Raw genomic sequence first — 20,997 nt, 5'->3', positions numbered from 1 at the left:
GTACGTCGTACACGAATGTGTGCTTTTCGATGGGTTTACTAGCCTTACGGCTGAGCGTGTAGTACGCGCGAAGGTAATTAGACTTTGATTGCAAATACGCAAGTCAGTCAATTAATACGGAGCACACACTGGGATAATAACTTGATCGACAGAGAAACTTGTCAGTCGATATAATTAGGTTAACTTTACTACTAGGCCTACTCAATTCTCCCGTTCAGCGACAACACAGGCCTGTATTTGGACGCCAGCAAGCCACCTAACAATCGGGAACGTGGATTGCTAGGCTTGTATTTTGAATTGTGAATGTCAATCGTAGACAATTTCTCGCCAATAATCGCGAAGACAATGTGGATTTGAGAATAGCATTGTCGTACTGGTGCCGCCGTGTCTGCGTCTCGCTGATCAATCTACACGCCGTGCAATTCGTAATTAGGATTTCGAGGCGAGCAGGCGCAGCGAATTCGCGGGCGATGTTGATTGCCGACAACTTCGTCTTTGCAATAGACACTTACGTGACCTTTGACACGAACCAATCAGGTTGCAGCAGGATGTTAACAAAGAACAAGCCCGGGCAAGCTTACTATGAGTTCTTATGGAAAAAGGTTGAAAAATGAAGGTTTTAAGCAAGATTACGTTGAATTGGGGATGACTGGCCCTAATGAATAGTAATAGCGTAGAGCTAGTATGTAGTTGCAGCTTTTAATCTAGGATGAACTGAACATGAATGGTGGCAAGTACGCACCAGCGTGCTGTGTCCAAATACACGGGTTTTTGACAACTTTTCGGATTAAGCGACGATTGTTGTATACTATACTATAGGATTGTGGTAATGCATATTTTGACGATTTCATAGGCTCCAGGTCTCGAGCAAAATTTTCAAGCATATCTCATGTTCAGAAATATATATACTATGAAATATAGCTGCTTCCACACATCACAATTTTTGTGTATTTATTATGAAACTTGAAAGCTATGGAGATTTTATCGAATTTATGGATTTGAGTGGAACAGCATCTTCTTCTAACACCGCGGAGAAAGCTTCGAAGTATTTCATGGAGCGCTACGCACACGATTTAGGGATAAAGATTGAGGAGACAATCCACTCTTTTTGGAAGCAATATTCTAGTGAACAGCCAATGTTATCGCAACTTGCGGAAAAGTGAGATAACACACTCAATGGAAATACACGTTCTCGGAAAATCCATTATTGATTCGTCTTGCACTTGTAAGACAGGGTAAGTAAGGAAAAAGACATTTTTTCAGAGACTCCTGCAATAGATATTTTAACCATGATTTATTTTCATATTAGGTTCTGATATATGCTCTCATGCATATGCATTAGGGCTGTTCAAAAATAATCTTTTTTCCTGAATCTTGCGGGTTACTTGATTAAATCGTTAGGTTGCCTTAGAAAATGACGCACACCAAATTTGAATTCATTCCGACCAATATTCGCGGATTTCGTAGAGTTTGAAAATTTTGAATTTGCCTGAAAATGCAAAAAAAATTTTTTTTCCAATTTTCCTTCCAACCTTATGAAATTGTTGTTCTGTCTTCAAAAACGATGCAAAACAAATTTGACTCGATTCCAAGCTGCAGAAGCCGAGTTATTCAAGTTTTTTGATGATAATTCTGGGATGATCTTCCAATCAAGGGTAATTCCAGAATTATCTAAGAAAAACTGAAATAACTCCACTTCTACGGCTTCGAATTGAGTCAAATTTGTTTTGCATCGTTTTTGAAGACAGCGCAACAATTTCATGGGGTTGGCAGAAAAATTTTCAAACTCTACGAAATCCGCGAATATTGGTTGGAATGAATTCAAATTTGGTGTGCGTCATTTTTTAAGGCAACCTAACGATTTAATCAAGTAACCCGCAAGATTCAGAAAAAAAGGTTATTTTTGAACAGCCCTAATATGCATTGATTAAGACAATCCAGCACCTGAAGCTAAAAGGACTACATTGTGATTTGCATCAGCATCAGTGAGATCCATTGTGATTGACAAGCAATCTCTCCACCGTACTCGCAACCGATCAACTCCTGCCTCAAGGTAGATTTTGGTGTATCTGGTGTCTTCAGTTTTATAACATTCCACCAAACACAAATAATCCTACAACATTTTCTTCTGGAGAATTGTTCATTCAACAAATTGGGCATCTAAATAAGCTTCAATGCACACCACTGGAATATCTAGACATGCACTGTTGGTACAGACTGACCTTGGCACCGCGCAAATACGATCCGTAGCATGCTATTAGGCATTGCGATATTCACAATGGAACTGAATTTGCACAATTGCCGAATATGTTGCGTCATTCATTTTTAATTTTCAATCTTGAATTAGAGTATGCAATTAGTCCGTATTTGGTTAGTTGTGATACACAATGCTGCATAGTATGACACCGAACAAAATTTTATACTCCTTGATTCTTCCGATCAGCTGTTCAATATGAATACGTTCTCTCGCCATCTTTCTTGTTGTGGAACAGTCTTGCTCAGGCATTTGACGTTGTGTAAATCATGTGCAGGAATATTTAAATCTAGATTCAATTTCTTGATTTCAGACTCAATGGTGAATCCCTTTTCTGCCATGATAGCATTGCCTGGCTCACCATAGCTGAACTTCATCATTTTCTTGCATTTCTCGTCGAATCCACATATTTAACTAATATTTCGATCTGAAATGCTCCCTGTGAACAGTTCCTGCATAAAAGTAAGTGTACCACAATCCATCAATCCTTTCAAAGTTGTATGTGATTTATTGACAGTCAATAATCATTCTAGATTTGAGAAATCATGAATGAATGCAAATGGTGCATTTTTACGAACCACATATCTACATGGCCAAATCGCGATTTAATGAAGCAGTTACATGTGGCTGAACCAATTGTTTAATAGTATGCTTACAGCAATACCATAAATTTGACGTCAGTAGGATAAGTCGGACAATTCAGAAAGAATTTAATGTAGTCTAGCATAAAATTTCAGCTTCTTCGCATCTTTTGACATTATGATGCTCCTCTGAGAACTGAACTTCACTGGCAATAATTGTCCGTCAATTTGTAATTTTCCTGGACGATTTTCCTGTTTTGTGCTTCTATACTTCTTCCAGAAATTTGATTTTCTTGCGTTTTATCCATCGACTTCCTCTTTCTGCAGCTTCATAAAAGAAATCCATCAAGCCTGCACAAAATATATAATATGTTTATTTTACAGAGCAATACTGCTGTGCAGGCACCTATCAAGGCGTACTCGTCCGACTCATGCAACGTATCACCGCTACCAATTTCAACCATTCATCTCATTATTGAATATATATTGCTCTCAACAATTTCAATACATTACACACCATCAAGCAACAAGACTGGAGTGGAATAAAACTAGACACACACCAAGTCGATTGTGGCATCAAGTGTGACTGCATTTCAGGTTGGACTCATTTTGAAACACAGAATTGTTTCATCTAGATTATGTCACGATTCAATTTTTGGTACAATAATAGATATGTCATTTTATTAATAAAATGAGAATTCAGATGACTACAAGGAAGTCCACATGCCTTTATCCAGATTTTACATTCTTCCATGCATGTTATTGACTCTGGGAAAGGTAAAAGCGCACACTAGGAACGGTCTGGGTAGCCATCTCCATATTACACAGGCTATTTGCACAGTGTTTATCCGGCATTTATCCTGATTCAACACACGAGCTAGATTTCAGCTGGGAACGGATCATGTTGCCTAACATATATCATATTAATATGATCATTGAATATGCATACAGGTGTCCAGTGTAACAGTAATTTGCTAGATAATGATACAGACTTTAGACTGTACTATACACGAATGTCGATTCCATAAATAGAACGCATATAACGCCAAGCCCACATAATGGATACCACACATATCCTGACTCAAGATTCCTCTAATACATGCTATTCGGTACGACAATCCTTTAGTATACGACTAAGGATAATACAGCAATAGTTGCTTCATCCGAAAAGTTGTCAGAAATTCATTCATTTGGACATACCATGCTGATGCGTGCTTGCCACCATTCATGCTTATTGTAGGTTATAACACTGCAAATACATACTAGCTCTACGTTATTACCATTCACCAAAGCCAGCTATTCCCAATTCAATGTAATTTTGCTAAAAACCTATATTTTTCAACCCTTTTCCATAAGAGCTCATAGTAAGCTTGCCCGGGCTTGTTCTTTGTTTACATCTTGCTGCAACCTGATTGGTTCGTGTCAAAGGTCACGTAAGTGTCTATTACGTATCGCGTCGGCCAATTAGATTAGATTTTCCTAAAATGCGTCTCTCGTTTTAGCAAGGCGAGAGAGAAATCGAGGGAAGAAAGTTGAAAACGTCAGCAACTACCGCTGAAATGTAGCTGAACAAGCGCAGAATTGGTATGGAATTAGCGAAATATAATGACCTATTTTATCCTTTCGTCTAATTCGGCGCATGATTCCAAGATTTGGTAGCGGTTTTAGTCCCCTTAAATAACATTAACACGCCATATTCGCCTTCTCATACGTAAAAACGAATATGTTAAACTAATAAATTAGCAAATATTAGAGGCTATATTTTGCATCAATTTTTAGGATTTTGAAAGGGGGGGGGGGGGGGGTTCCGACCCCCTAAAACCCCCCTGGATACGCCACTGCAACCAACCACAAAGTCGGGAAAAAATTACCATTTCTCCGAATTTTACTCCACAATTCTAAATCTGAAAATTTTGAAAATGTGTCCTGCATTCCCGATTCCAAAATATGGTAACCCTATATTACTACCCTAATCACTAAGTCACAGCCTTGAAACTTGCACAATAAAGTGTCACATGCCATCCGAAATCTTATCATCCAGCTCTAGCCTATATCTGAATACCTTCAAAATAGATAGGCTACATCCCAATAGGCTACCGGCTTTTGCGTAAAATCTGACATATGCTGAAGTGCAGGGGCGGGCAACTTCTCCGGTCGGCGGGCCGGATATGTGAAAATGAAGTATAGTTGGCGGATCGGATACAGAATATATAGCCTACATTAATCTCGTATTTATCCATTTATGCAAGGAATAAATCGTATTTTATGTATATATTCAAGTTTAAAGCATAGATACCCAAAAGAGTGTGTAATGAATTTATGAAAAATAGCTGTTGAAATAAATCAGACATCTATATAGTCGATCGAAGTTGTCACCAAGTTGTTTGAACTTTGGCTGCATGCAGCCGTATGTACTTAATCATGTAGAAACCCGTGAAAAGACTGCACGTGAACATCAGTCATTTTGGAACGCATTCCTGTCTCGTTAATTTTAATGTTCATGGTCGAAAATGTATGTAGACCAGAACAGAGAAAGTAGCCAGAGAGGTGGTCAAAGCAGTCAAGAAAGCTACTCAAATAGAAGTAGAAGTAGCGACGTAAAAATCTACTCAAGTACGAGTAGTATTTCTTCCATAAGCAACCTAAAACTACTTGGAGTAGAAGTAAGTGACTGACTTTAAATCTACTCAAGTAGGTAGTAGTTGTGAAAACGATCGTAATTCATTCGCATGGATTGTCAAAAAGTGTAAATTGAGCTATGCGAAAGGGGCTGAGCTTGATTCATATCGATGCATACCAGGAGGTATCAAATTTTCGACAGCATAAGCTCGTCCGCATCATGGGATGAAAATGATAATATTGATATGGAATTGCGATACTAATCCTCTGTTTACCCGAACAGTACGTTTTAGAAAATATATCATGGTATAGAGCCCTCCCCAATATTATAAGACCCGTAGTTAGTCGTAGAGCAATACGGAGAAGTTGTATAGGATACGGTGTAAACACTTTGCGCGATGAGAAAACGTTAATAAAAAATATGGTGGATCGTACACTTGCTTTTATACTTCAACATGTATGTTATCAAGACAAAAGAACTGATATTAATGAGAACTCAAAGTATATAAAAGACCCGAAGAAAGAAAGCACTCACAAGGAATGAAAAGAACTAGTAGAAAGAACCGCGGCATCAAAAAAGATCAACATCGAAAAGAACTGTGACATCTGTTACGTGGGTTAATGTATGTATTATGATAATGCTTCCCTGTAAAGTAGCAAGGTATGACGTCATGCCTTACCCAACTGTGCATGACCGCATCACTCGTGCTTGACCGCTTCATCTCTTATCTAATCTCTGGTTGATGGCACATGGAAGCCATAATAAATGTACAGCAAGAAACAACATCGGGCACTCTAGGCCGAGGTGGATGCTAAAGTAAATAGGATCGCTACTGATGCTGTCGTTCGACATTCTCCTATCTGTTCGTTACATCGCATTGTGTCTTATCGCATTGTACATTGTGTGTAACTTGTTCAGATGAAAATTATAACCCTATGATTGTTGTTATGATACTGGGAATTGAAAGTGAAATATAAATACTACTTCTGAAAGCGGAAAATGCATTTCATGTCTTTATAGTCAAGTAAGTTTCAAAGGTGGTATGCTAAAACAGCTCTAAAACTTGAAAAAAACGTCAGAGTCCACTTTTCCAGATTAGGACACGCCATGGACTGCTAGATTACGATATGATAAGTAAATGCTAGATTGTGAAACATCAGTTTCAAACGTTATGCGATGAGCCATATACTGTGATGAAATATTTCAGATGGGCGAAGGGCGACAATGCGGTGTGAACGGAACCGCGACAACCCGCTACCTAAATTATATTCACTGATACTTTCGTGAAATCATACTGGTTACTCCGTATCCACTGTGCCCAAAGCGCGACGAAAATTCTTGGCTTTACTCAATTTTTATGATAGTTAAATATGTTGATATACTCCGTGAAAACAGCCCAAAATTCCTCAGGCTATGAGATCTATTACTACCAGAAGTAGAGGGAAACTACTCGAGTACTTCGAAAAAGTAGAAGTACTTCGTTACTGACTACCTCTGGTAGTTTCTCAGGTTGGCAAACTTCGATTCATTCTGTGAAGCATAGAATTTCACTTTCAGGGTAAAAACTCTATGCGGCCGGTCAAAATCCCTTCGCGGGCCGTTGTTGCCCGTCCCTGCTGCAGTGCATACACAATACATACATACTCGACTTCGATACCGAAATCATATAGTAGTGTCCCATAATGGTGTGGACACAAGCAAATCTCACGGCTCAGTGAAATGGTACCATTCGGTCAAAGTCAATTTTATGGTAATTTTTGACCGACTTGCCGAGCGCAAAAATTGATAAAATTGGTATCAATCGAAAGCTACCGCGGTACTGCTTTCGAATATATAAAATTTATTCCGCTCGTGATCCTGGAACCAGCCAAAATCAACATTCAATGTTGCATTGTAAAGGAGTTTGGTATTGTGAGTTTATGACGCAACGATGCCGTCAGCGAGCAGCTGAGAAGCAGCAGAAACCGCAAACGTATTGGCCATTGTTGCGCAGGCGATTGAGCATTCGCACTCACTCTCGTGCGGACTTGCTCCTGAGCTGCTCAGGTGGCACGGTCGCGTCACAATACCAAACTTCGTTACAATGCAAAATTCGTGGCTGATTTTGGGGGGTTCCAGGTCCACGAGCAGAAAAAATTATATTTTCGCAATCAGCAGTATCGCATTAGCTTTCGATTGATACCCGTTTTTATCAAATTTAATGCTCGTCAAGCCGGTTGAAAATGACCGTCAAATTGCCTTTGACCAAATGGAAAGTGTGACGTAGACCAATTTCACTGAATCGTGAGATTTGCTTGTGTCCAAACATGGAAAACTGAATGGTTTCCAAACCAGAGATGGTCGGACTCCAAAATATCGGGAACCGAATCTATCCGAATCCGGCTGGCAGTCGGAAATTCAGAGTCCGAAAAAATCCAGCCGGTGAATTTCCAGTTCAGAGTCCGAAATAATCCTGCCAAAATCATCCCAATTTTCCATATTTCAGCGAAAAAAATCCGGCTAAAATCCGACCCTCAATGTAAATTGAAAATCCGGATCCAATCTGGCTACGTTAAAAATCGATTAAATCCTCAATCAATCGGCAGATTATATCTGCATCTGCTCAAGACTCACACAATGCTATGTACAAGAAATTATAACTGCGATATACAAGACACACACTGCGATATGTAATGAACAGATAGGGGATGCCGAACGACCGACTAGTTGGGGTCTATTCAACCATAGCCTTTATAAGGGCTATGATTCAACTGTCATCCACCTCGACCTAGTGCTCGATGTCACAGTCTTCTTCGATGTTCTTCGTCGGTCTATTGCTTGATATTTTTCTCACTTTATCGGGACTTTGCTTTTTTTGTCGCCGTAAAAACAACGACAGGGAGGACGAGGAGCCCGGAATAAGCTCCGACGGCGGTGGTCTATTTCGCCGCCTTAGCTACACTCTGCCTGTCAGCGTGCTGTTGATACTCTTCAACACTCTATTCCTATCAAAGTTACAATACGGAATTCTTTGTTGGGGTGCTGTCTGCAAGAATACAATTGACCCACTGCAGAAACTTCAAAATCGAATCATCCGTATCATTGCCAAAGCCCCACGGGGGCCTGGATGTGCAATTGCTAAATCGCTTCTCAAAAGATTTGGTGTTCTGAACTTAGAAGATATGAGAAAGCTAGAAATTGCCAAGTTTATGTATCAGTTCCATTGCGGTCAATGTCCCTCAAATTTCAACGACTACTTCACCTCGGAGACAAAAGCGCACAAGTACAGCACACGCGCGTCATCGAAGAACAACTACCATATGATCAGGACTGAATACAAGAAAACGCATTGCTCTATCAAGTATGCCGGACCCCAATTGTGGAACAGCATCTCGCTGGCTATCCGACAGTCGTCGAGCATGTCCGCATTCAAGTCGAAATACAAGCAATTTCTTCTAAATCAATACTAGCCAGTCTTCAGGATTACCGGACCACGACCTAACATCGACCTCGCCCTCCGCCACATGCCACCTCATTTTGTCGCTTGCGTCTTATATTCTCTGCATTACTTTTCATTCAGTGTGTATGCCTCTTATTTACTTCGCCTAGGCTAAGGTGGGTGTCTGATCTTAATGGCTACTCCAAGTTGTTTCGACACCTTCCTATCTTTTCATTGTATCGCAGTCTTGTGATGTTTTGAAACGATGAAAATATTAATAAACCTGATTGATTGACTGATTGGATAGAACCCGTTTCGCCTGCTTGGATGGCGCCGACGCTCACCACTACGCCATCTCTCCGCATGCTCCGGCTCCTGAACCGGACTGTGGACATCTCTGGTCCACATCATATAGGACACTATGATGATTTTGCGATGCTTTGAATGAGCTGTGGTTCATCACTTCTTTTATTTATGGTTGAGCCAGGGTTTATATAGCTCAGTGGGGTCGACAGACTACTTTCATTCAGTGTGCATGCCTCCTCTTTACATCGCCTAGGCCAAGGTGGGTGTCAGATTCCATAGACTACTCCTTGTCGCTTCGACATCTTCCTGTCTTTTCATTGTATCGCATTTTTGTGGTGTATTGAACTGATAAAATTGCTAATAAACCAATGATGATGATGATGATGAAATAACTAACCTACCGTTTGTATTATTTTTAAGAAGTCTCGAATCAGGCGTTTCTTTTTATTGATCATTTTTCCGGGGTTAAAATTTGCGAGTATACTCACAAGTGATGAGCGTTTATGTGAGATGTCTGGTTTTTAATTATCAATTGCCAATTGGGAATGCGTGGCCGTATGAATGTTATCAGTATTTGGGTGATATGAATGTTGCTATATATGATGCTTGCTTGCTCAAAAGCATAGAGCTATGCGGAACAACTCAGTGCCCGAAATATGGCTACCGACTACCGAGTAAATCCTAAATTACATGTCACCTGGCAACGGTGTACGTGGTCGTATACTAAACTATAGCAGCCTATGTAAATCCAGGTCGCAGTGAAACTTCTACAGTAGATGCGCATATCGACGTTTTTACACACGAACGTGCGGTCCCATGGCATTTTTACGCTCGTAGCGTTATCGGTCACAAGTTTCTCAATTGTCAAACCGTCAGGTAGACAATCCAAAATGAGATGACAAAGCAGGGAGATCTGTTATCATGCTTTTTGGTATTTCGCGACTCCGTTTGTATGATGGTGCATATTAAAACGCCCGAAGCAAAGTGGTAATGTGAAGAGAGACCATGGTCCTGCCGTCCTTATATTTCTTTTTCACAAGTCGCATAAATCACAAGTTCTTAATGAAATTGATATCAACTCTCTATGAATGGTTGTGATCTAAATTTATCATGTATAGGCTTCATAGGTGCATATGATCAGGAACTCCTTGTATTTTCTTGATGTCCCATTTCAAGTCGTGAAGACGCAGAGTAGACAGTATACCGTCGACCGAGGTGACTTTGATAGTTTTTGGCACATTTTGATATATTTTGAATAGGTTGAATGAGTTTCACAATCCTTATTCTTTGAACTAGTAGCTATGTGGCTCTTGGCTATCAATATGCTTTACAGGTTTTGTCTTCATGCTTTTTTAAAAGGTCAAAAAATATCAAAGTTGCCCCAATGAATGCCGGGGTGACTTTAATATTCAATGAAAAAAACAATATGTTATCAAATTGACCTCCTTATTAGGGCCTCTTTGATAACCAATTGTTTGAAAAAAAAACACTAGAAACAAAATAACATCCACCAACACCAATACAAATTGGTACACCAATACAAAGTTTTCTGAGATGTTCAGAGACCAATATAATTCTGACAGTTGAAACTTGCAGTTCCACTGGTTGTCCCTTCTCTCTCAAGACAGAGCTCATGTAACCGGTTATCAAAATAGTCACACTGTTCCCAAAAGTAGGTTCTTTTTCTAAATTCCGAGTAAAAACTCTAGAAGCCGGTCAGAATCGCGCCACGGGACGCATTTGTTTCACCCAGATCTGAACTAACCCTAACTTGCTATTTAGAATTCCACACTATTAGAACGCAACGTTCGCTGCTTTGAAGCTTGCTATATTGAGGTAGGGCTTCCATACGTCCTCCTTGGGAGGATTTGTCCTCCTTTCGAAGTATTGTCCTCCCTTCGACCAAATATACTCCGTTTTGTCAATTTGTTCTCCTCTGTAGAATAAAATGCCCAAAAAGACCCCAAATGACTTTAAATTTTGGCCTAAAAGATAGCTGACGGGGCACACAGGACTCAGACAGGAGTAAAACAGTTTTTTAGTCAATACCACAGTATTATATAGGTCAAGAGTGGGTAATTCGGGAGTCGAGACTTTTTTTTAACCTATATCAAAGTCTCACTAACTATCAAAGTCACCCCGGTTGACGGTACCCCAGTCTGCCTTTGAACTATTGAACATAGAACGTTTGCCAATTTATGTTATTATTTCTGAGCATATATGTGACTATATGCATCAATTTTCATTTATTAGATTGAGTACCGGTGTGCTATACCATACATACGTACTGGTACGAACAACATTGTTTGGACTAGGGCATAATTTCATATTTCAACAAAACAATCGGTCCTATATCCCTCTAATAGCGCATTGCATTTTGGAAATGCCAAATATCATTTTTAGGGGTGGTTTTGGGGAAATTACAGTGTCCAGGCCAGATCGCCGACAGTAGCCTTCGATTTGAGATCAGTTTCATAAAATTTTGCCTACGCATCAACATCTATGAGATTAGGCCTAACAAATTTGTTATTCGGTCCCGTCACCCATTTTACTTGTGATCATTGTGTGTAATCTGATTTACTAAAGCCAGAAAATGTCCGATCACCCGAATTATAGCCTTGTCTCAGACTGGAAACTGGTTGTTTTCGGCAATAAGTTGCGTGTGACGGAAAGGTTTCTTGCATAGAATACTAAAGTAATTCGACGGAAAGTTGCCCGTGACGTTGCCACCAATTCTTCTTTGGGCCTTGTCATGTTTTTGGCCATCAATTCTGCAACACAAATACTATGACAAAACCATAGAGTTGGGTTTCGACCTGTATGGAATCGGTGTCCTGTGCTCACTCAATTCTTTATTTTTTAATTACTTTAACTTGGAGAATCATCGCTGCTCACCTGTTATATTAGGCAAAACGTACCGAGATTCGAACCGTTTCGAATGACTAAAGTTTAGTTGTAAGGGTTTACATCTCATTGATCACAACGCTATCTATGAACTCGAGCAACCCTGCAACTTTTACACACTCTAATAACCTTACGACCTTTTTTAAGTAAACTATAATAAGCACCTTGTACTCTGTTCTTGATATCGCATGCAGCTGTAAGTGCATTATACAAACATATCTTAATCAACGCACTTGCGCTTTGACTATACATATGGAGGTGGCAAACCTGCTGTGATCTGATATTGTAAGATATGAACACAGCAATCAAGTTTCTGAATTATTTAATAGATATCAGGATATTTGTAATGGTAAGCCTATCGGTACTCAATTTGATTCCACAGTTTCTATTTCAGCTCATACAATTAGTTTGGGTACATGCATTAGGTATAGATATCATTGCTTCAAGACACGCAACTTTGTTTACTCACTGTGCTTTCTGCATTCTTCATTACATTGTGTAAAGAAATTCTGCCGACCTGTCATTTGGAAGCTGGGGATATCTTGTCTTGCCATATTTTTTTTTTCTAAGGCAACCCACAAGAATGCCTTCTCACAAACTAAAATTTGCTGTCGTTTGTTCTAGTAACATGAACAGAAGCATGGAAGCACACCGATTCTTAAGGTATGATTAGTAATATCTTATGATTTTTTCGTGCCCCTTTATGACGCAGTATTTTTCAATTGCCGGATTGTTCATGGGATCAATGGAGTGTGATTGAAGATAGTCGCAATAACCAACAGCAGACGACATCAAATTTTTTCATATTTTGGAATTCTTAATTCGAATCTAGGGTCAGATTACCAAGTCTGGCACCAGCTACTTTTATTTACGTGAAACTAATATACGGTATTGTACCACCAATTTAGTGATAATATTGTCAAGGTATTAATCATCCCATAGCCGAGCTATCGACATTTGATCCATATGACATCTCAGGATGCTTGTGCTGTGTGCGGGGATTGTGGCTAATATTTTTGCTTGCTTATTTGAGTATTGAAAAAGATGTTGTGTCATCTGGAAAATCTGTGAGTCACTTGAGGGTAGGGGACACTCCCATATTCCCAGAGCAAGTCACATGGATACACAACACAGCTTGTGCAATAACCATAGGGTTTAGTATTCAGCTAGCTTATCCTCCTCCTCCTCACGTATGTTGGAAAGCCACCAAAAAGTTTGTGTGAAGTCAGCAGCTGAAATTATGCTGAACTCCGTGTTTCAAAATGATTCTATAATAGTCTGTGACCGAAACTATGATCAGTGCCCTGTGGCTATATAACTTGATAGGTATTTTACAGTATGAACATAGTTGCCTGTTGCCTGGTGTGAAGAAGTTATGTAATGGCAGATATCACAATCACAGCATCGTTTTGACTTCTGTATTTTGTACTGATGTTACAGAAGGACATACGGTATTGCAAGATAAAGTGTCATGCTCGAATTATTTCAATCATTGGTCGAGTATTGATTAAAATTGAGTGACAGTGAAATTCAATATTCTGGTGCTTCTTGGTACTAGAGTGATACGACCGACAACTAGTGAGTGACAGCATCCTCATTCACGGTTTATTTGTCACACCTAAAACTTTATGCACAGACAATGCATGTTTGCCTGTCCATAGATGTAACATCCGGCACTTCTATGATGTGACAATCTTTGTCCAGGCTGTGAATTGCATTTGCTTGTTAGTATTATAAATACTATATATATAACAGTGGTCGGGAACCTTTTTCGTCCTAAGAGCCATATTGACCCTATATTTCCCATTTGAACTCATAAAGAGCCATACATGTCAATCAACTATTACGTCACAATTGAAAAGTGGTGACGTCATGGTAGCGCAAATTCGAAATCACTGCATGGGATTCGTCGATTGCACCGTATTTTCTCTGTAAAAACTCGTAACAATCATGCTGGTTGCCTTTATTTTAGTAGTGAGTAGGCTATGGTAAACTTGAGTTACATAGATCTTTTGCAAGTTATAAATTTTTAATTGTATTGCACTGAGAGGCATATGATATTTTTCGAAGCTTAGATTTCCAATGGACGTAGACAACAGTAAAAGTATAAATCTACTTTTTACACGGTTTTACAGTTAATGCGTCATTTGGTGTTGCATAGCACTCCTGATGACTTTGTAGTCTGGCTGATAATTGTTGAGGTTAAGCTTCATACAAAATTTGAGACTTTCTTCGATAATACGAGATCGTAGGCTCGTCTTGATGCTAATCTTAAAGGCGAGGACCCATGATTCGTAGGTGCAGCCAAACATGGTTACTATGCAGCAGTATACATACCCACTGTAATGAGTGACGTGGGGTCAGGAAGGCAGGTGACGCATTGCCTCACCTGTCTACTAGATTTTGAACATTTTTACTACCAAAATCACGCACTTTGCCTATTTTATTGTTGGAAATAAAGCGCGAAAGGAGAGATAAGGCATGGTGAGGCACGACCGGGCGATGCCTTACCTATAATAGCGCAATTCATCGTAAATATCATAGAATTTATAATAACTGATATTAATCGAATATAATTGTCGCACTGATTCCGATTCGACTTCTCAATTCTCAACGTATTCGGCGGTAACATAACGTTGCGTCACACGCCTACATTGTAACAGCGACTACAAAGCTACGTTATCAATCAAAAACGTGGATAGCTATGGCGTTGTTTGTAATTTGAATTCGTAGTTGTGAATGTCACTTCCCCGGTAGTTAATTTCTTGCCCTAAATCAAGAAGACAATGTGTATTTGAAAACTGCATTGTGATACAGGCGCTGCCACGTAACCTGCTCTCTTTGATCAATCAATCCAAGATCTCGTGGAGGGTACATCGAATTCTGGAGTGATATTGGTTGCCGGCGGATTTTGAAAAGGGTGTCCGAGCCCCTAACCCCGAATACGTCACCGTATCAACCTCTCAAAGTCATGTTTATACTACCACAAGCATAATTACGCTGGTCGTGCTGGAGATTTAATAACACGTTGCTGCAATATTGATAAATTAGGCACAAAAATAAAAATTTCGCAAAGAGCTATATCTTATGCCCAAAAGAGCCATAGGTTCCCGACCACTGATATATAACATTGCATGGTGACATTGCATTGCGATGGTGAAAGTAGCTTTCCTAATCAAACAATGATAAATTTCCTCGAAAGGTGCCTTACCCCCACCCAGGCTTCTGGCATCATGGTCTCATTTCTTCTTTTTGCGACATTGTGGAAATTATTTGGTCCCTCAAATTTCCATTCCTTGCTTTGCTAAAAGACATTTAACATTCCTAATTCTCAATTTAACCTACCTGCCAACATATTTTAAAACTGGTGTGCCAAGCCAATTAATAAGGCTGTTGAGTTGATCCATAACCTAACCCATCACTTCTTCTCATTCATCTGTGTCATGATGTATCGCTTTCTATATAAAGTATAGAGACTTCTGAGTGCTGCACATCACTTACGAAAATCCTGTTTCTGTAGTTCTCCTTTCATATTTCAGTAAAAAGGGCTTCAACGTGGAATCGTTTGGTAGCGGCAATCAAGTCAAGCTCCCTGGACCTGCCGCCGACAAACCCAACGTATACGATTTCAGTACCCGCTACGACGATATCTTCAAAGAACTGCAGAAAAAGGACCAAAATCTGTATCCTTCTTGGTGAAACAAAATTAGTCTACCTTGCAGGTTTGACAGAACACGGACCGAAGGCGGTTACTTCCATTTGACGAGATGTAAGTGTATTCCATACATTAAAAAAATAGGATTAACAAGCAATGCGTTGTGCAGTGCTAAGAATGGTGTTGAAGATAATTGGTCGAAAGATTTGTTGATGGTACGGGCTCTGTGCGCAGCAGAGTGAATTTGCTAATGTGATTTTGGGAGGTGCCAATGTAGCTTCAGTACTAATCTTGTGTGGAGGGAAGATAGCTTTGCTGATAAATGGTGTTCTTAAAGATAAGTTACTTTTACGGTCTTCACCTACCAGGGGCGATCCATTTGCAGTGGCTCTTCTGACTGTTTTTGGATATGAATTTGCTTTGTGTTTCTAAATATAATTGCAAACCAATACGAGTCATCATCCGCGAGCAACAATTGTATCTCTGTAAAAATGTATGTACCAGTACAATGTACATTGCACAAGTTGTGCCGTAGAAAGTTGTATTTGTACTGTCAGGCCGGGTGGATGTTGCGGTTGTCGCAGTTGATTCGGACTGTGTACTTCTAAAAAGGTGTTATCACAGTCACGACGCATAAGCAATACATAACACACCATACGCAAGATTATTCAAGTGGGGTTTCTTGCCCAGCAGTGTATCTTTCTCATTTGACGACAGATAGTACTGCATCTTTATTGATCGGCATGAACTATACTGGATGAGGATAAACTTGAACAACTTTGAAGTGACGCAGAAATTGCAGTATGCTTGTTTTGTTGATTTATTGCTCTGCAAAGCAGATCAGTGATCAGTGATCAGGTGATTGTGTAAATTTGAATGGCAATCGAGGTATATTCAAATAGCCTCATAGTGTTCTGTGTTGTCGTCTTTGCGTGTCTCATGTTGGGGTGCAGCTGAAGATAGCGGATTTATAATGTTCTAAATCAGAGGTTCCGAACCTACGGGCCATGGCCTGGGGGCTATGAGCCTTTTTCAGGGGCCATGTAAAAATTTAATAAATGATAATTAATCAATATCATCTCCATGACCACTCCTCGCTCCATTATAATTGTATAAATCATTTTTTCATTGAATGATGATTTTTTTAAAGATTTATTTAGGGGAGCCATTAAGTTCTAAAAATTTTCGAATGGAAAAAAAAAGGTTGGGAACCCCTGTTCTAAATCACTATCCAAATCCAGACCTTTGATATATATTCATGTCCCAACCTGTTATGACGGTGATACAACAATTACACAAATATATACGTTCGCGGTGTCTATGTCTATATATTCTGGAATAAAATATAATGATTGAATTGAAAACCAACCATCACAGGAACAGAAATAAACAATGGAAACAACCGATGCAGCTGCACATGTGAGCCAGAGGCCCAGAGCCACGGTAATGATATTGGTGGATCAAATAAACAAAAGAAGTGGCACGTGTTTAGACTACTACTGTACAGTGTGCACTGTGCAGTTTAGGAAGGCAAACTACTACATTTTACGTGTTACGAAGCAGAAAGTAGTGTATGGTGTAGCATCACATTCAGTAGTGAAATTGCCATGGTATCTTGACAGTGCAGACCTTGTTTGACTGTATAGAGATAATTTTGAAATTCATAACTTTTTCTTAGATATGATTCATGTTGCTTTAGTCTCAAATAGAGTAGTTCAAATTGACATCTCTAGTAACGTCCGTGTGCTGTGCACGACGAATGAGATTTAAAGGCTTCCACAGTGTAAAATAGTACTATTTATTCCGGATGATTAATCAACTCTTGTTCACAAGGACCGAATAATTTCAGTATACGAAAAATCATCATCATCGTGTAGATACATCTTGCCGCGGGTTCACTAACGTAGTCTTAGAAGTGCCTACTTCTCTGACTTTTAGTTTTATGCTTGAAGTAACTCTGGTATGCTTTGGAACTTGCTTCTTCATGGCGTTCTACGATGTCTACTTTGACTCACCACCTCTACTGTGATCTCGCACTACCAAACAATGTCTCGCTCACTTTCAAGAAGCGTGGTTTATTCGTATCCCCAATATTGATATATCCCATGCCACGTAGAAGCCATGTGGTATTAAGGTCTAACCCGTATCGCAACCCTAATTGCGCGAGGAAACGCCTCTGCTGCAATCAGATTTAAGTTGATTTTCTGCCAGACGCATTATTCGTCATGTTGCGGCTACTGAGAAAACCAATTGATTTCCAGTCCTAATTCTGGTTATTTTCAGGGTTGTCGGCGGAACTGCGGCTAAAGAAGGCGAAGTCAAGTTGGTTGCGAACGTTCCATAACTTGCGTATGATAAAGTACCAGTATTTCCACTTGGACTTTGCTGTCTTGACTTACAATAGCGTTCAACGTTACATGTACATTTAGGAGAGATGTGAAGATTGTTTTAATATTGTTATTAGTAGTAAAAATACCAGCGATCATTCGGTGTCTGTCGTGCACATTCCGAAATACAACTAGAAAATACGCCGAGTGAAAGAATGTCGTGGACATACCGATACAAGGTAGGAGGATTGATGCTTTTTTGTGAACGGTGGCAAAGGAAAACAGTTTTCCCGAACATACCATGTTCCGAAAAGCGTAGAGCTTGTCTAGCAGCAGCCAAAATGTGGTTAGGACGTTCGGGCCCCACGTAGTCGTTTGCAGAACCCTAGCGGACAGAAATATTTTATGGTCCATCCGCTAGGTGGAGTTGCGTGAATAGTCAAAGAATATAGTTGTCGATCGTCTAATCGAGTAGCAGTTTGGTAATTACGCCGCTTGTATTCATTGCCACACTAATCACCTATGATACTATACGTAACAGGTAGCAGCTTCGCAAGTGCTTTCTTGCTTATCCCTAGTGCTGTGTCGAATATGTTGCTACGTGTTTGTTACCATCCTTGACCGTGTTGTCACGAAAGATACACTCAAAACGGTGTGCTGAGCATGCTGGACCGAAACCGCAGGATCAAATCGACCCCGCAACGATTCCAAGACTACGAAGGCCACTTTGAAGTAATAATAACCGTGGAAGAGCGAGTTTACGATCAGGTTTTGGAAGGTATGCGCGTACCCGAAATTCGGATTTTGACGAACAGAGCCGATATACGCTGCCCATTTTCAGACTTCAACAATAGGGAGCAGGAGAGCATGCAACTGGTTCACGTCATCAATATCGACATCCAGGACAACCACGAAGAGGCGACGATCGGGGCCTTTGTCATATGCGAACTGGCGAAACTGGTTTGTTCCGGTTTACGGCGGAAATGTCCGCGTGTTCGACTTGTGAATATGCTCCGAAGTCGTGTTGCGTCGATTGAGAATATACGTATCATAGGGAAATGCTTTGCTAGACCGAGGGGGGTTCGACTTGTTCCTACGGTGTTGGCGTTTGTCGTACGCTACCTATGTAACGTAGCACATCAGGCGATCTCTTGGGATGGAATTCTGGAAGTCAGGGTCGCAGCTAGACAATGGTTGAATTTCCACAATGACGTGACATCATACTCACCCCCTATGTAACAAACAAAAAGTTATTTCACAATCTTCCAACTACACTGCGACACATTATGCCTTGTTTTGGGTACACAGTAGCACAATTTCATAATCGAAACAAACGGGGGTACACGCAGAAGTGGTGAATGTACTAATCCAATCGTACTCAAGTAGAAGCAGCTAATTCCGAGTAAGTAGAAAGTAACTATTCTAGGTCTGGTTTTACTTAAAAAAGCTGGAATCTTTTGAGTGGAAGTATTTCTAAATTTACAGCCACTTTTACTGCACTGTAGGTAGAAGTAGGCCTACATCGCTACTGACCGCCTCGGAGTACACCTGATACTGTTATGTGCTGACATGGTGGGCGAGGGGCTGAATTGGTAATACGGTGCAGTTAGATATGTGCCTTGTTCGTTCACGACTTGTGAACGTGATTATTACGCCCACCCGGTCCGGTGTTTCCTTGCGCCCGACAAGAACTTGGCTGCGACAGAATCTGTCAACTAGGCAGAGCGCTGGTACCGATATTTCTGATGCCGGCCTGCTCGTGAAACCCTACCGTGTATAGATCTTCAGTCGTCGGCACGACTAGAATGAATATTTTCGGGGGTACAGTGACGTTTTGAAAACGTTGTCTAATAGGGTAGAGGCAGGATCGAATCCTCCTAACTAATTGTGCTGATAAGCAGAGTTGCACACGTAACGCGATATGTTCATTCTTCATCTAAAGTTATTGCCCGATTTTGTGTCACGGCCCCGGTCGATAATCAGGTTTTCGTATTTCAGATTGAAGCGACCGAAGACCTTGACGACGACATCGATGAGTTGTTGCAGGAATTCGAAGAAAAAACAAATAGGACTGTCATGCATTCTGTACATTTTTATTAACTTACATTGACTTATCGGGAACCTGACACCTTCGTCGCCGCATCGTCCCTTGAACATCATTGATCGACTACGTCACTGCTGCGTATTTATTTTCCTTTTCTTTATTTTACTTCACACTTTCCCCACTCTTTTACTTGAATACTTGAAAAACAAACACAAGGCAATCGATGGGTTTACGATGTTACGTCCAGACATGATTTCCATGCGGACATAGTGTTTGCTCCAGTATATGTGATAAATGCAGTCGGTCATTGAGATAAGGCACGCGAGCAATGAATTGCCTAGCATTTTCCAGGAACCAAAATAATTGAGTGTGTGGCTGGTAAACACCGTTGATGACGTCATAATTCCTGAAATCCTCCGGTTGGATTTAACGAGGGTCGGCTTGTAGTTGTTACTAAGTGGTATTTGTCAGGGTTGTAACCAAGTCACAAGGCTCCGAGTCACAAGTCAATCTCACTTTTATAGTTTTGACTCGAGTCAAGTCGAGTCATTTTCAATTCGCCCCCGAGTCAAGTCCGAGTCCAAGTCATCGAGCAGAGGTCCGAGTCATGGGATAATGACTCGAGTCCAAGTCATTGTGTTGACTGCTCAGTTTCCAGTTAAAGTCTTGTTAAAACCCTTGTTATAACCCGATTCCGTGATATCGAATGGTTCGCATTTATATTATACTAATTTTCCTCACTTTTAATAGTTTCTGGTCGTATTTTCAAGTACCAGTACCAATAGACGAAGCCCCAATAGGGTGGTGACTTTACTATTCTTCGAAATTACAATGAAATATCGGTCTTGACCGTCGGAGTCTCGAGTCATACGACTTGTCTCGAGTCAT

The 20,997-nt window shown here is 40.3% G+C and overlaps 2 protein-coding genes and 2 long non-coding RNA genes across 4 annotated transcripts in view; 2 read left to right on the top strand and 2 right to left on the bottom strand.

Moving 5' to 3' along the window:
• The window catches only part of LOC145455033 (signal peptide, CUB and EGF-like domain-containing protein 2), a 169,491-nt gene that overhangs the window by 139,076 nt on the left and 9,418 nt on the right, over nucleotides 1-20,997 (bottom strand). The gene's annotated exons all lie outside the window — the stretch shown is intronic.
• Nucleotides 532-3,398, top strand: LOC145456105 (uncharacterized). Its single transcript, XR_013920500.1, has 3 exons — nucleotides 532-1,235; nucleotides 1,897-2,053; nucleotides 3,220-3,398. It is a non-coding gene; the product is annotated as an uncharacterized LOC145456105 (long non-coding RNA).
• LOC145456104 (uncharacterized) lies at nucleotides 2,743-4,630 on the bottom strand. Its single transcript, XR_013920499.1, has 2 exons — nucleotides 4,036-4,630; nucleotides 2,743-3,186 (listed from the first exon to the last, which is right to left on the bottom strand). It is a non-coding gene; the product is annotated as an uncharacterized LOC145456104 (long non-coding RNA).
• On the top strand, nucleotides 12,446-20,329 carry LOC145455043 (RNA polymerase II subunit A C-terminal domain phosphatase SSU72-like). The gene is made up of 5 exons (XM_080333001.1): nucleotides 12,446-12,746; nucleotides 15,623-15,766; nucleotides 18,704-18,843; nucleotides 18,907-19,025; nucleotides 20,064-20,329. Exons 1-5 carry the CDS (start codon nucleotides 12,667-12,669, stop codon nucleotides 20,163-20,165), a joined length of 585 nt encoding a protein of 194 aa, XP_080189127.1. The 5' UTR covers nucleotides 12,446-12,666; the 3' UTR covers nucleotides 20,166-20,329.

This window comes from Botryllus schlosseri, chromosome 14, assembly GCF_051294905.1.
Source record: "Botryllus schlosseri isolate E-star chromosome 14, Bs_hap1, whole genome shotgun sequence".
In the NCBI taxonomy this organism is placed as follows: Eukaryota; Metazoa; Chordata; class Ascidiacea; order Stolidobranchia; family Styelidae; genus Botryllus; species Botryllus schlosseri.
Note: the sequence above shows the minus strand (reverse complement) of the source record. Positions and strands in the feature narration are given on the sequence as shown.

What these genes read in the sequence shown, in the direction of transcription:
- LOC145455043 (XM_080333001.1), top strand. Translation starts at nt 12,667, where the DNA reads ATGCCTTCTCACAAACTAAAATTTGCTGTCGTTTGTTCTAGTAACATG. An exon ending in TTACGATCAGGTTTTGGAAG is followed by an intron (nt 18,844 to 18,906) that starts GTATGCGCGTAC and finishes GCCCATTTTCAG; the next exon opens with ACTTCAACAATAGGGAGCAG. An exon ending in TATGCGAACTGGCGAAACTG is followed by an intron (nt 19,026 to 20,063) that starts GTTTGTTCCGGT and finishes TTCGTATTTCAG; the next exon opens with ATTGAAGCGACCGAAGACCT.